The sequence below is a fragment of the Aedes aegypti genome, chromosome 2 (assembly GCF_002204515.2).
Source record: "Aedes aegypti strain LVP_AGWG chromosome 2, AaegL5.0 Primary Assembly, whole genome shotgun sequence".
NCBI lineage: Eukaryota > Metazoa > Arthropoda > Insecta > Diptera > Culicidae > Aedes > Aedes aegypti.
In genome coordinates, this window is record NC_035108.1 from 221,370,670 (window position 1) to 221,386,026 (window position 15,357).

The 15,357-nt window shown below is 34.5% G+C and overlaps 1 protein-coding gene across 1 annotated transcript in view; it reads left to right on the forward strand.

Moving 5' to 3' along the window:
- Window positions 1–4,097: 4,097 nt before the first annotated feature.
- Window positions 4,098–15,357, forward strand: part of LOC5567692 — a 309,374-nt gene continuing 298,114 nt past the window's right edge. The window contains exon 1 of the mRNA XM_021844102.1: window positions 4,098–4,674. Within this exon, the coding sequence (XP_021699794.1) occupies window positions 4,478–4,674 (197 nt within the window). The 5' untranslated portion in view covers window positions 4,098–4,477. The remainder of the gene's footprint in view (window positions 4,675–15,357) is intronic.

The following is a 15,357-nucleotide window of genomic DNA, read 5'->3' on the forward strand; positions in this document are numbered from 1 at the left end:
CTACAAAGCAATGCCATGCTGAAGGTGTCTGGTTTCGATTCCCGGTCGGTTCAGTATCTTTTCGTAATGGAAATTTCTTGGGCTTCTCTGGGCATAGAGAATCATCGTACTTGCCACATGATATACGAATGCGAAAATGGCAAATTTGGCAAAGAAAGCTCTCAGCTAAGAACTGTGGAAGTTAAGAAGCAGACTCTGTCCCAGTAGGGACGTAATGCCAAGAAGAAGAAGAAGATTCCAAATATAATGTTTCCTGGATTTTTTCTTAGCAGTCCTGCAAGAAATTCTTCTCATATTTCTTTTGAGACTCATTCAAAGGCTCCAGGTTGCAAGAATCAAGTAGTTAATCCAGATATTCTTGTATGGGATGAGAATCGTAGTAATAGTAGGCTTGAACTTGGCGAAACTCGCGTGTTTTGTTGGGTGCATTAATTTTATAAATCAGTACTGTTATCACAGGCTGCAAACGCGGGAAATGCAGCAGGAAGTAGAGCATTTTTGTTTGCGTGAGTTTCACTGGCACATCAAAAAGCATCCTTAGATCTTAGCTTAGCTTAGACTGACTACACATATCAATGGTTGCTATTCCGTGATTGACCGAAGTCAGTGAAAATGCACAAAGAAGAAGTTCGGCTGGGATTGGCCATAATCTTCTCCAATGTGCATAATTCAGTGCCTCTATTTATACATGGTCAATAACGGCGCCGGCCACGTCCTTGCAGTCATGTGGGATTTGGGGAAGGAATGTTAGTGTGTAACCTTTGCTATTTGGAGACCGTGTTTGCCTCTGCATCTCCACAAAGGTTACTGGGAGGGATGTTTGTTAATGGGAAGGATCGTTGGGTCACAGGATTCACTTTGATAAGCGATTAGACCATGATAAATAATGATTTGTGAGATATATACAAATTTAGAATTTAATTGCATTTATAATGAAATAAAATTGTTTAAATAATAAAGTTACGAAATATGTGAATAACCCCTTCTGGAACAATAAAAATGCCAAATAACATATTCAGATTACACATTTCACCAATTAAGGCAATAAAACTAGTTTTGGTCATACTTCATTTTTTTTCGACCATTGTGCACTCAGCTAAGGAAATCCTGTCATAATTGGAATCATGAACCTTTAAGAAAGAAACTTATTTTAAAATATTGGCAAATGTCTCTGTAGGAAAATCTTAATTAAATTACTGGATTACTCAAGGCAAAACTACTACAAATCTTCAGCAGAAAGTTCAGGAGATATGTTGAGAAATCTTTTTTAGATGAATATCTGACAGTATCTCTAGATGTGCCGGGAGAGTTCTAAAAATAATTACTGGTGGAGCCCTCTAGAATCTAGAGAAACTAAGGAAAGAGCAATCAGTGATATATATGACTTGCAGCAGGAGAGATTCCTGAAGGAAATTTCGACGGAGTCCTTGGAAAATTTCAGAATTGTTTAAGAAATTGTCGTAGGAGAAATTCTTGCCACAATTCGTAGACAAATTCTTGAAAAACAAAATACAAAAATAAATCAGTTGATAATTTTAAGCTAGTTCTATCTCGTGATCATGGCAAGATAGAAATTCTAGCTGCAGGAAATGCTGCGCGTATGCATATGCAATACCTAGTTACTTTAGACGCTCTAGGTCATGCCGAGTCGGCCGTCGGTACCGAACATATAAATTAATCTGTATGAAGTAGAGTGTCCAATTTTCCCGAGATTTGACTTCCCGGGATTTGACTTCCCGGGAAACGGGAAATAATATTTGAATTTCCCGGAAATTCCCGAGTTCCCGGAAAATCTTAAAAAACGTGAAAATAAAACAAATTTGACGCATTATGCAGAATTTCTCCGTATTTTATGTAGACATGAATGGGTGTATTATATTTTGCATCTGTAAATAACTGAAAAATAGTAAGAACCATACAATTACTCTTTCTTCTAAGACATTTATTTATGTCTCTTCAAAGAAATCTCTTGGCTTTTTTTAACAAAAGGTTTTGAAACAAAAAAGTTTATAAATAAATCCATATTTCATACAATGATATGAATAGTGGTAGTCATTCATGACCAACCATATAACGTTAAAATAATATTTGCCAGCTTTGAATAAATTTTATCGAGTTCTAGAATGAGAACCAGTTAGAGCCTAACATTGGCATTGTGGTATCAATCAATTGAGCAAAATCCATAAATAACTTAATAAGCCCAACATTTATCAAATAGATCTCTCGAAAGATTTGGATAGCATTTGTATAGTATTCTTGGAATAGATATGCATTTTATTATTAACTTTTAGATTACGGAAAACGACATATAAACATTGAAAAATACTTGTTTTTAATTATGAATCGTGGTTTACGGCTAACCAGCCGAGTGGAAGTTTAACAACTACCGAAAAGCTAAATGTAATGTTTAGCTTTTCGGTAGTTGTTGAACTTCCACTCAGCTGGTTAGCCGTAAACCACGATTCATAAATAAAAACAAGTATTTATCAAGCAACAAACGCATGTTCCGTAACCGTTTGTTTGAGAACGACTTAGATAGAAACCTATCCGGATTGGCCACCGGTATTCAAATCCTAGTAGATGCATATGAAAGTGCAACTAATCCCCTTCACTATACCGTTAAAATTTTGAGAATTGGTCTATTGAGTCAAAAGATATGATTAAAAGCTTGAAACAAAGTCGTCCACGCCTTTTAAGGGTTAAATGCAAAATAAAGCAAAATGCATTATTTTTAAAAGCCCTTTTAGAACACAATGGACTTTTTTTTGGAAAAACTGCCATCACTGTTGTAGTAAATTCTCATAGTTTTATCTATGTATTATTGAAAAAGCTACTGAATAAACTAAAACACTTCACTTCGCTTTTGCAAAAGAAAAAATTAAATGCTAAAAATCACTAGTAAGGCAAGCAAATACCTTCAAACTCTAGTATATTGTTTATCTTGACAGATAGGCCTATGTCGTCTGTGACTTACACACTTCTTCAGTGTCGGGTACTCGAAAAAAATATTGTTTTTTTTTTTAAAGGTGTAGAATGTATTATTTTCAAAACTTGTAATTTACAAAGCCCTACTATCTATTGTCACTGAATTTATATGTGTAAAAGAGATATATGACAACTTTCGTATGTGATTAATTCTATCCAATATATTCTCTTGAAGTGTTGCTAAGGAGAATAAAATTTCAAAAACAAATACTCTATTTAGCAGATTTCCAGAACATGTAATATTTGAATAAATATTAAAAATATTAAGATAAGCAGCCAAACATTATCTCCTGGATAACCATTGCAATCTTTATGTATATTTCAAAACAATTTTGTTAAACAATTGTCTGTCATTTGGGACAATACTGAAAACTACATACATGATTGGCTATTGAATCAGTTTCCAATAAGCTATGACTAACGTTAAAGTTTATGTGCATGCTTTGTATTTTTTTTTAAATGTAATATTTATTTTTGGATTGTTAAATGTTGATATATCATGCTCTCTTTTTTCAAAATTTCTTATACTCTTAATAATACTCATAATTTTTATCTTTTACAATTCCGTTCTATGGTAAAATAAGGAAAACCTAAAAAAAATGTCATTTTGCATTTTACTACTAAAAACGAGAGGGGAATTAAGCACCGTACCATTTGATTCCAACTAGAATGTGTATCCTTTGGCAGATACGCGCATTAAAACTGTAAGACCTTGTCGCATCTAGCACGGTTTGTACCAGTTTTCCACCTTATTCAAATTATTCTCTAGATTATTTTTTTTTCTACCAAAAAGCCATTTAGTAAAAGATTTTGTTATTTTGTATGGCTTCTATAACTATGACGATAAGTAGAATTTTTAGCATGTGAGCTATTTTCAATTTCCTATTGGGGTTTTATCATGACAAACAGGTGGCCTGCAACTCTCAAGTGAGCTAACATCGCGTACATGTTCCTTCCATGAACAACGTTCTCAACCCAATCTTATGTATTTATGCAGCCATAAGTTGGTGTGCTCCAACACAATCAATCGCAACATTAACTCAGCATCGCATACAGCAATATGACGATGCATTCTCGGCACGTTATGCATGGATGTGTTGTTATACCTACTTACTCTATGTTTTACTTTGCAGCTGGCAAACATGCGCCTCTCGCATATGAGTACGCTTTGGCGGTGTTTGACGACCGAAGTCGGTGCGGGGTTCTTTTGCGTATCGGTTCGACCGGGTTGATTGCACTTTCCCATTTCTTCCTATAATTGTATTAATTTTTAAATTAACTTAATTAGTTTCGAAACTTTCTTGGATAAAGCCATGTGATGCTGTATGTTAGTGATTTGTGCCAAGATAATTCAATACATCACGCGTAGATCGATTACAGTGATCCCTTAGTGGGTGTGTTTTGATTGCCATTGGTGGTGCAGTGCCTTCGGTCTGTGTGAGGTGTTCGTCTCTGAAACGCGAGAAGAGAAGTGCTTGTTGCGCCAGGGAAAATGGGATTATTTCCAGATCCTCCATTGACACCTAAATTGAAAAAGAAACTCTTCCGCAGCTCGTCCACTCGGAAGGCAGACAAGGTCGATCACATCAGTTCTGCTGTTGTGGCAGCTGATAAGAAGCATGTAGTCGGCACTTCGTCATGTACTTTAGCAGCGCCCCAACAACTGTCGACTTCGTGGGAGTTCATAAGGTAAGTGCAAGTGTGAAAAAGAAGGAGAGAATGTATTGCCGGAAAGCGACCTAACCGCTGTGATCTGAATGCTAAATGAGGGAACATTAAAAGATGTGTTTAGAAGTAGCTTATGTCACTAGTGCTTTAATAAAATAGCTTTGATAAGTCAACGATTAAACTGTTAAAACGGGGAAAGCTTTTTTTGTAAATTGTACTATGTATAATGACAAAATTAGCATGAATTCATAATAATCATAATATTTGTGTAGTTAAGTTGTATCTCACGCGTTTCATATCGATCATTATTTGATTTGATATGATGAGTTGAAAGCATTTACATGGCTTTTATAAGTAGGCTAACCGGTGTAACCCCGGGCCCCATAAGATCCAAAACATTTTTAAATAACTTATAGTTGCTTTTGTTTTTATATTGTGCATGATCTCAATTTTGATTTCACTGAGCCTAATACACTGGTTTTTCGATTGTATCATCACTTATTTAAATCACTACTTGCCAATTTCACTCTTGGTATTCATTTCGATTATATTAGGCTTTTTGTGAGAGTTGTAATTCAAGTAAAAATTTATCTCAGGGTGTGAGAAATTCACTTTAATTGTTCTTATTAACACATCTTGGTACGATGCTCTTTTAGGTTATTTGCGAAGTAATTGGGAACAACTTTTCATCACGGGCTGATAGTAAGGAACCCGAATATACGATTAGATAAGAAAAATACGCGGACAATGTCTAAATTTATCCAATATATTCATAGAAACCCCAATAAGTTGTTTTGCATAGGAGGTGCATATTACAACCAAATTCCCCTGTATGCAATACCTGTTAAAAGATTTGCAAAGTTCCAAACTGTGGTTCAGATTACTTGAAGCCCATGCATGCGGCCCGCGAAAATCCCAAAAAAAATGACCACGTGGTTAATGGACAGCCCAAATCAATGTTACTTCGTTTTACGGTATTTAACAAATAGTACGCTTGAATTTGCCCAAACATCCTCTGATGGAACTACAAGTGACTAACTTATATAAAAAATACAAGGGTATGATAACATACACCGCATTTTTCTGGTTACGAATCAGTGGTTGATTGAATGTCGATTTTTTTTTTAATAAACATTTAAAAATTCCTAAAACGATCCTAAAGTCAAAAGTTATTTACAATTTGACCATTAGTAGTTAAAATAAATTATTTTCAAATGTGTGTCTTGATGTGCTCAATCAATCACTGACAAAAAGCAAAACCTTCCAAATATCCTTAAATCCTTTCGGAGCCCTTCTACCAAACCAATATAATATATTAGGCAAGATAAATTGAAAATGAATGAATGGGGTTTAATAAATGCCATGACAGATGCTGAGAAAGTCGATCATTCTTTGAATATTTCATTTACATAAATCTCAATTTTCTCTAAATAATAGCAATTCCTTTTCATAACATTAATAAATAAAGAAAAAAAAAGTTTCTTCCCTAGAATGATAAATTCTCTGCAATTGCGTGACTTTACAATTACCGTCATATTTATTAAATCATTACACTAATCAATGCTGTGATCTTGAGTTCATGAAAGTCAGATCTACCTATTGCTTGATTACATTTTTTTATTGACGGTGTCTTTGGAAAAAAAAAATCGTTATCTAAAAATATAAGCTTCTCCGTGATACGCTCTTTCAAAATTGAAACTACATATACTGTTTGATTCAATCCTGGAAAAAATACGCAACTGTCGAATTTCACGCCAGCACTCTCTCAGCATTCAATGAAACTCTCTGAATGTCCTCTGAATAGACCTTGACTAACTTAGTCACTTTGCTTACTTAGTTTTTCAAAAAAAAAATATCTGGACTATTTTTTGAAAAGGGCCAAACTATTTCACCCGTTTTTTTTAATAATGTTATCGGCAACTCCTACAAAAAAGTAATGTACAGATGACTTATGATAGGGGTATGCGAAATACCGAATGATTGCTTCTAACACGCTTCGAAACGAAATTCCGCGGAATTCCTCGGAACTCATACAGGCGGAATTTTCATTTTGCGATTTCGTTTCATTTCGCCAAATTGTAAAAATATCTCCGCGGAAAATTGAAAACAAACGGAATAAAACGGAATTTCGCGAAATTTCGAAAAAAATAGCACACGCTTTTACTCCTATATAGTATAACACCCACACAAATGTTAAAAAGAGGCTTTTTGCAATATTCTCGCGGGACAAGAGTCCTCAATATTGAGCATGAGCACAGATGACCGTACAATTCGTAGTTACTACTACGTGTTAATAGAGATCGAAGAAACTTCTGCATCTCCACAGTTATCACGGGAAGGATATTGGGTTAGTGGGATAAGGTAAGGCTCTGGGAGTGACTTATGGTTGGTGATGTAATCCATGATATATTCACGTCGAAGCCAATTCGCGATATAAATCAACAACAGCATTGTACGACAAACCCCAAATACCCACAGTAATTTCCACATGGATTTTTTTTTCATTTATTTCCTCTAGACTTTTTCATTACTTTCCCAGCCATTGAGAGATTGATTCCTTCGAAAATTAAAGCTCATTGCTTCAGGGATTTTCCCAGGAAATTAATTAGAAAATCCTAATTAAACTCGACCAGGGAATTCTTGTTAAGATCCTCCAGCAATATCTCTTGCAATTTATTACTCTTGCAGTTCTTTCAAATTTATCTCGATTGATTATAATTAGTATAAGTCTAAATCATGGATTTTTAGAAATTTTATTTAATTTAATACTTCAATAAATACTACAGCAATTATTCCGGTAATTCCTCCGTTCTCCTTTTTCTTCTTCTTTCTGGCGTTATGTTCCAACTGGGACAGAGCCTGCTTCTCAGTGTTCTTATGGGTACTTATCGACTTCACATTTCCAAATCGAATGAAGTTTAGTATTAAGGTGCACGTTATATGAAAAACTTATTTTGAGCCCAATAAAAAGGCCTCCCTTTCCTGACAAACTTAATGAAGTTGTCAAAACTATAAGAAGTCACCCTACGTGTATGTATACCGAAATTATCACAAAACAAAAAAAAACGCGGAATATTCAGAAAAAAACCATTTCGTTTCAAAACATTTCGTGAGGATTTGAATATCGTATCGGTTTTCACGGAATATTTGAATTATTTGTTTCGTTTCGCTACGAACAGTTTTGAAAATTCGTTTCGTATCAACATGGAAAATACTCATATCGCATACCCTTAACTTGTGATAAATTTCTAAATTTTGAATAAGAATACATACTGAAAAAAAATCATTTCAGGCCTACGCTAAAAATAAGTCTTCCAAATTTAAAAGTCGATTTAAAATAAAATTGTCATTATTTTTACTTTAATGAATTATATTTGTTAAATTACTATTTTCTCTCAAGAAAGGTAATTTGATTTACTACCACCCTCCATCGCGAGATGAGTACTTTTAAGAAAAAAAAAGTTTTCCCAATACAGTTAACTCTCCCTTACTCGATATTCCGTATCTCGATATCGAGTTAGAGAACCATAGTAAAAGTTGATTTTCATGGCTAACTCGTTGGTCCCTTGGAACGCAGTTGCACTGCTTTTGTGTTCTGTAACTCGATACCTCCCTAACTCGATGGTCCCTTCAATATCGAGTAAGGGAAAGATGACTGTAAAAACTTTTTCTTGTCTTTAGTTAAAATTGTTGACGTGTCATTTTCAAACAAAACTAAACAAGTGCAAGTCACAATCATCTCAGAATACAATGAAGCTCAATGGGCGAGTTAATTTTGTCTAATCAGCTTACTTAAAGTTATCGAAAATTCCATATATAGAGGGTTCCTGACGCATTTCTCCTCACATTATATTCGGAGTTGACAGCACTCTTTTAGAATACAATAAAAAATACATTATCGTAAATTTTATTCCTTTATTGTTTTTTCTTCTTCAATATTGGTATCGGTTATATAACAGATATTACATTATTGATGAAAAAAAAAAATTTTTTTTTATTAAACTGACTTAAAATTTTGAAAATCATTTGTTTTTTAGTGTAGGCTTCAAATGAGATTTTTCTCAGCTTTTTAATAAAAAAAATAGACAATTATCTACAAGTCATACAGCACTTTTTTCTAGAAGTTGCCATTTTTCGATATCATTAGGCCAGAACAAATTTGAATTTTACTTTTGTCATTCCTTGCCCCTGGAGGGCAAAATAAATAAAATGACTTATTTTCAGTGTAGTTGTATATTACTCTTAGTGTTTCGGCTTGTTTTATAATTTATTCCTCGCAATAATTTATTGCAGAGGTTTCAAATTCAAAATTCTGTGAGTATGTTCCAATATGAACGAATGCCCAAATATTATTCATATGTGCCAGAACGTCTACCAAACGTATTCTATGGCCCATTCCTTCAACATTTCACAATATCCCGTAACAGAGAGGTCGTAGAGTTCCCTGTATCTTTCTTAAGTAGGTGTTCAATTAATCATTCCTTCCCATTCCTCAGCATTCGCAAGGACGTGGCCAGGACAGCACTCAACTTTTGGAGGATGCGTCCATCTTGTCTAAGAGTCAAGGATTAGTCCCAAATCTTTGATTCTGGTAACGGACGGGAAGGAGACATCCCTCATATAATGGTCTAGCAATGGTTAATGCTAATGCTAATCAAGCAATTCAGATTCATCTACCTAAACCTGCAATATAAATCTTTTTAATTATTATTTATCGTATAAGAGGCTAAGCTGAGTGTTTTTTCTAGTTTAAAGCAAATCAGTGGTTTATCACCATTATTTAAACACTAGAAAGTTTAGAATCACCTTTTTGAAATAAGAGAGTTCATTTAAATTTACATAAAAAAATTGGTTTGTCAACCGGGGATTTTTTTTTATTTCCGTACAAAGTGGGCCGAAGGGTCTCAGATTTTCATGAAACTTTTTCCAAAGGCAGGGCTCATCAATATATGAATAAAAAAAAATTGAGAAAAAATCAGGGTCGCTTATTTTCCCGGAAAACTCAGTTGGATTTTTTTTGTTTTCCTCCGACACTACTTACTTTGAAAAATCATAACACAAGAACGAAGCATCGTAGAAACAAAGTTTTTTTATGAAAATGAAAGCAAATTTTCTCAGGAATAAAAAAAAATTAACTGGAAAAAGTTTTCCACAAAATTTTCCACCGTTGAGAAAATTCGTAAAGAAAAGCCGGAAAAACTATGCTCCAACTCGTGGAAAATTTTCAAAAAAATATTCTTGAGAAGGTAATTTCATAAGCTTTAATCGCTGAAATTTTTGAAATGTACTTTTTTTTTCGTTTATGAGTTATGTCCAATTTTGTAAAAAATGTGCAAATGTGCCATTTTAAGCCTTTTCTTTGAAAAATCATAACTCAAGAAAGAAGCATCGTAGAAACAAAGTTTTTTTTATAAAAATGAAAGCAAATTTTCTCAGGAATAAAAAAAAATATTAACTGGAAACAGTTTTCCACAAAATTTTCCACAGTTGAGAAAATTCGTAAAGGAAAGCCGGAAAAACTATGTTCCTAGTGGAAAACTTTCAAAAATATATTTTTGAGAAGGTAATTTCATAAGCTTTAATCGCTGAAATTTTTGAAATGTACTTTTTTTCGTTTATGAGTTATGGCCAATTTTGTGGAAAATGACCATACAAGCCTTTTCTTTGAAAACCCATATTTCAATCGATGCATCGGAAAAACAAAGATTTTTTATCAAAGCAATTGCAAATTTTCTAAAACATCTGAAAAAAAGATATGGGATTGGTTTTAATGAAGTATAAGTCGGAATGGATGATATTTTTCATGAAAAATTACACCGCTAAGAAAAACTGAAAAAAACTGTTTCTTCCTCAATTTTTCATTACACTGAAAAGGGATTCTTTCTTTTCTATGGAACAAATAAGATTATTATTATTATTATTTTTAATTTTGGTATCAGAATTTGGGCTCAGGCGGCACGTTCCCCTACAAATGGGAGATTTGTGCCTCGCACGTCATAGCCATTCATCACTTACCCGATGGGAAAAGGACTAGGAAAACAAGGAGAAAGAAAAGGAAACTTGTAAGGGATGATAAGATTCATACAAACACCCTGGAAGGATGCTTGTAAGAATTGATGAGCATCAAATTTCACTTCTGCACCCCCGGAGGGATACTGAAAATGATTTCTAAACAAATTCTCACACTCTATGATGACGTTACATAATCTACCACAGCAGAAGATGCTTTGCCCTTTAGAGTACGAGAACCTGTATTATTTCAGAGAACACGACAAGAAACTATATGAAAACCCGTAGTTTATCAAAAAGTTTCGTCCTTAAAGGAGGATTGAATAACAATTACAAATACTGAAAAAGAACGGAGCTGTCCTTTTCAGTATATGTGTCTTTTTAATCCTTCTGAAGTTTCCAAAACAGCTTAATTATGGGAAACCATACGATTAGACACCGTTTTGATTTAAATCTTCAACAGCATTCCGGGAAATGCAGCAAATACTGCACTAGTGAAGATTATAAATTTATTAATGAATTTGTAATCAAATGACACCTATTCATTTATTATTAGCAAACTTCATTTGAGCCAGTCTTGGGTTTCCTGGTTTCCAGTTGAAACCAGATTTTCCAAGTCTGAGCTTAAAATCGAAGAATGATAAGATTAATGAAATAGGTGCCGTATGATATTGCAGGACGTTTAAATCCTTCATCAGTTCATCATTCATCGCATTCATAAAATATGCCTTTTAAGCCTTATTTGCAAACGCAATGAAGTTCTTGAACTGCTAGTTTTCCCAAAGAGAGATTATACCGGTCAAAGCAGCTTTGCGGTATTTATCTCTCTGGGTTTTCGCATAGTTTTTGCCTTTGGCGGCTTAACTAAGATCACCACTATTCATGGCCAGGGGCTTCACACATTGTAGTTCTTTTCCAACATGCAGTATTTCTCCTTTAGCACGTCCAGTAAAAGCTTTAGAAGAACTCACTGAATGCTGCACGGAACTACTAAAGGATTTAGCTAAAAGCTCAGCTATTATACCAAAACTAATATAATCGCAAAGTCAAAATAATCAAACGTCCAGAGTCAGAAAAAAAATGCCTACTTCTGATCGTCTAATTATAATTGTTGTTGAACCAACAAACAAACTGTTGGCGAAAAATTGAACGCCAAAAGCTATAGAAAAGAGTCTATACAAAATCATAAACGAATTGCACTACAGGGATAAAGTCAAGGCGCACATTTTGCCATACACCTTTAAATACCCCACGTAGTACAAGAAGCTCAAAAATTATAATGCACTCTTATACTCTCATGTAGAGAAAAAATTAGTTTGTAATACATGCAATAAATCATAACGCTGTATTCCAACCAAACGACGAACATTTACTGTCATACGTTACCCATGAACATATACAGCTTTATGTTATTTTAGTGGAAATACCAAATAGTGAACAATTTGCAATTCAGGGATATTTTACCGACGCACATAATGTCATGCACCCGAAAGATACCCCATTCAAACAAGTGATCATACAAATAATTCCACTCTTCCACTCTCAAAAAGAGGCTAATCAATCAACAATACTTTCGTTCGCACGGTTATATTGATATACCATATACCCCCACAGATGCACGCTACCCTGTAGGTAGGTAGTGTCAATAGGAGATACATTGTTGAGCGCATAGTTTTGTACTTCAGTTGTCCCATCACAGCCAGCTGCGTACAGAACTATATTGCGCTATCGGGCTGTAGTTTTTACACACGGCTATAACAGAGCCCGAAAGAAATGAGTTACACTAGCACATTGAAGATAACTCAGGTCAAGCTAACTACCCTTATAAGTGAGAACACTATATGGAAGATGAGATGTTCTCATATACAAGTAAGGTGCCGCACTTTCTACGTGTGAGGTAGAAATTAGCTATTGCACTAAATGACGAAGTTGCGCTTCACAAACTAGAAATATTGCTTTCACTATATTTCTATTTAGACGGGTCAGAGACACTTCAATTTTCTTCACCCGTTAACACGGTGGTAATACATTTTTTAGAACTCATTGCCTGAAGGGCAATTGAAGGATGACACCAAAATAATATTAATTAAACTGGTACCTCATACAGCAAGCGTCCACTACCCAACGGCATCACACCATGAATTAGGGGTCACCTGTTAGGTGGACTTTTACCACCGGAACAGGTAATCCGTAGTGTTAATTCTTAGCCAGTTGAAACAACCGCTACCGACACTACGCGGCTATCTAGGCTGCTCGGGAAAAGGAGGTTAATATTGATGATTAACTCCTGACGTACCCAAGCAGCCGGCCAGTCGGAATGGATGATATTTTTCATGAAAAATTACACCGCTAAGAAAAACTGAAAAAAACTGTTTCTTCCTCAATTTTTCATTACACTGAAAAGGGATTCTTTCTTTTCTATGGAACAAATAAGATTATTATTATTATTATTTTTAATTTTATTTATTCAATTATTCAGTATATAACTTACATTTCCATCTTAATACTATCTATTTTTTCAACCGGGAAGATTGTCTTTGGTTGCTAACACCAGAAGATTTTCGTTTCTGGTTAATCATAATCATGCACTACATGCAGATTTTCATCTTTTCCGTAATCCACCGAACTCCATTCGAATGAAACTTGGTCATGAGACCATGGCTAATCGAGCGTAAATTTGTCCTTACTGATTTGTGGCCGTCCAGTCCGAAGGGGTTACAGCATAGCGAATAGTATTCGTAGTATTGAACTTTGTCCATTTCAACAGCTTCGGTAATAACGAGTAATATACAGCTGACAACACTTGCACTTTCTCACTACTCTTTGTTAGTTTTTTGGTAAACTTATGATTCTCAAGCCATTTCAACGCTTTAAACCAGAATTGGTAAATACCTAATTGCCATATTGTCTACCCATTGATTTAACTGTCAATTTTGTAGTTACCTAACAGGTAGCTGGAAAAAATGCATACATTATTATTGAAGAAATCTTTGTTTCTATGCTGTTTCGTTCTTAAGTAGTGTTGTTTATCTATATAAATAAAAATGGAATGGTGTTTGTATGTCACGAAATGGCTTACGAACGGGTCTTCGGATTTGAATGATTCTTTCTCCGTTTTGTTTATCAAGGGTTCCGACGTGTTTGTGTGTATAACAATTACAGGATATTTACCGGGAAAGTTGAAAAAACGATCGTGAACGTAACTGTCATTTTGTATGAGATGATCTAGGGCGTTTTTCAACAGCCTACTTGATGGCAAGACGAAGTTTGCCGGGACCACTAGTAAACTTATAAATTTGAAAATAAGCTTTATAAACTTATAAATGTATGAATTTGTAAACAGCTCAGCTTGGCAATATTTGATCATGTTTTAGGAACGAAAAATGAGCGTATTTAAAAAATGTTTAGGATTGGATCTTATTGATCGCTCTTTTCAAATTTACTTTGTTTGTAAGCTGGAATAGCTAATCGGGTTATCATTATTTATTTTCCTTAACGGTGAAAAATGTCCTGGGAAACTTATTCCATTTCAAAAAATCTCAGTTTTGAGAAAAATTTTGATTCCGATTTGACAAAAAAAATGTTTCTGTGACGCTTTTATCTTCAGTTATGATTTTCGAACGAAAAGACTTGTACGAGAAATCTGGACATTTTTCGCAAAACTATGACCAAACGCAGGAAATAAAAAGTAGTACATCTTAAAAATTTCAGTGATTGAAATTTATAAAATTCTGTTCTCAAAAATATTTCTTTGAAAATCTTACACGAGTTTACAACATAGTTTTTCCGGCTTTTCTTCACGAATTTTCTCAACGGTGGAAAATTTTGTGGAAAACTTTTTCCAGTTGACATTTTTTTCTATTCCTTAGAAAATTTGCTTTCATTTTCATAAAAAAAAACTTTGTTTCTACGATGCTTCTTTCTTGAGCTAGAATTTTCTCAACCGTGGAAAATTTTGTGGAAAACTTTTTCCAGTTAATTTTTTTTTATTCCTGAGAAAATTTTCTTTCATTTTCATAAAAAAAACTTTGTTTCTATGATGCTTCGTTCTTGAGTTATGATTTTTCAAAGTAAGTAGTGTCAGGGGCCCAGATAGCCGTAGCGGTAAACGCGCAGCTATTCAGCAAGACCAAGCTGAGGGTCGTGGGTTCGAATCCCACCGGTCGAGGATCTTTTCGGGTTGGAAATTTTCACGACTTCCCAGGGCATAGAGTATCTTCGTACCTGCCACACGATATACACATGCAAAAATGGTCATTGGCATAGTAAGCTCTCAGTTAATAACTGTGGAAGTGCTCATAAGAACACTAAGCTGAGAAGCAGGCTTTGTCCCAGTGGGGACGTAACGCCAGAAAGAAGAAGAAGAAGAAGTGTCAGAAGAAAACAAAAAATTTCCAACTGAGTTTTCCGGGAAAATAGGCGACCCTGAATTTTTCTCAATTTTTTTTATTCATATATTGATGAGCCCTGCCTGTGGAAAAAGTTTCATGAAAATCTGAGACCTTTCGGCCCAAACCCGTACGGAAATAAAAAAAATCCCCAACAACAACACTTATTATCTTATTCAGATTTCTTCAAATCTTTTACACTGCCCATAACCGCATATTTGTAACATTTGACAAAAGTAGGCATTGATTGAACGGGTTACCAAGAGTGCATTTTACGGCAGTATGGGAAGTAACTAAAATTTCTAAA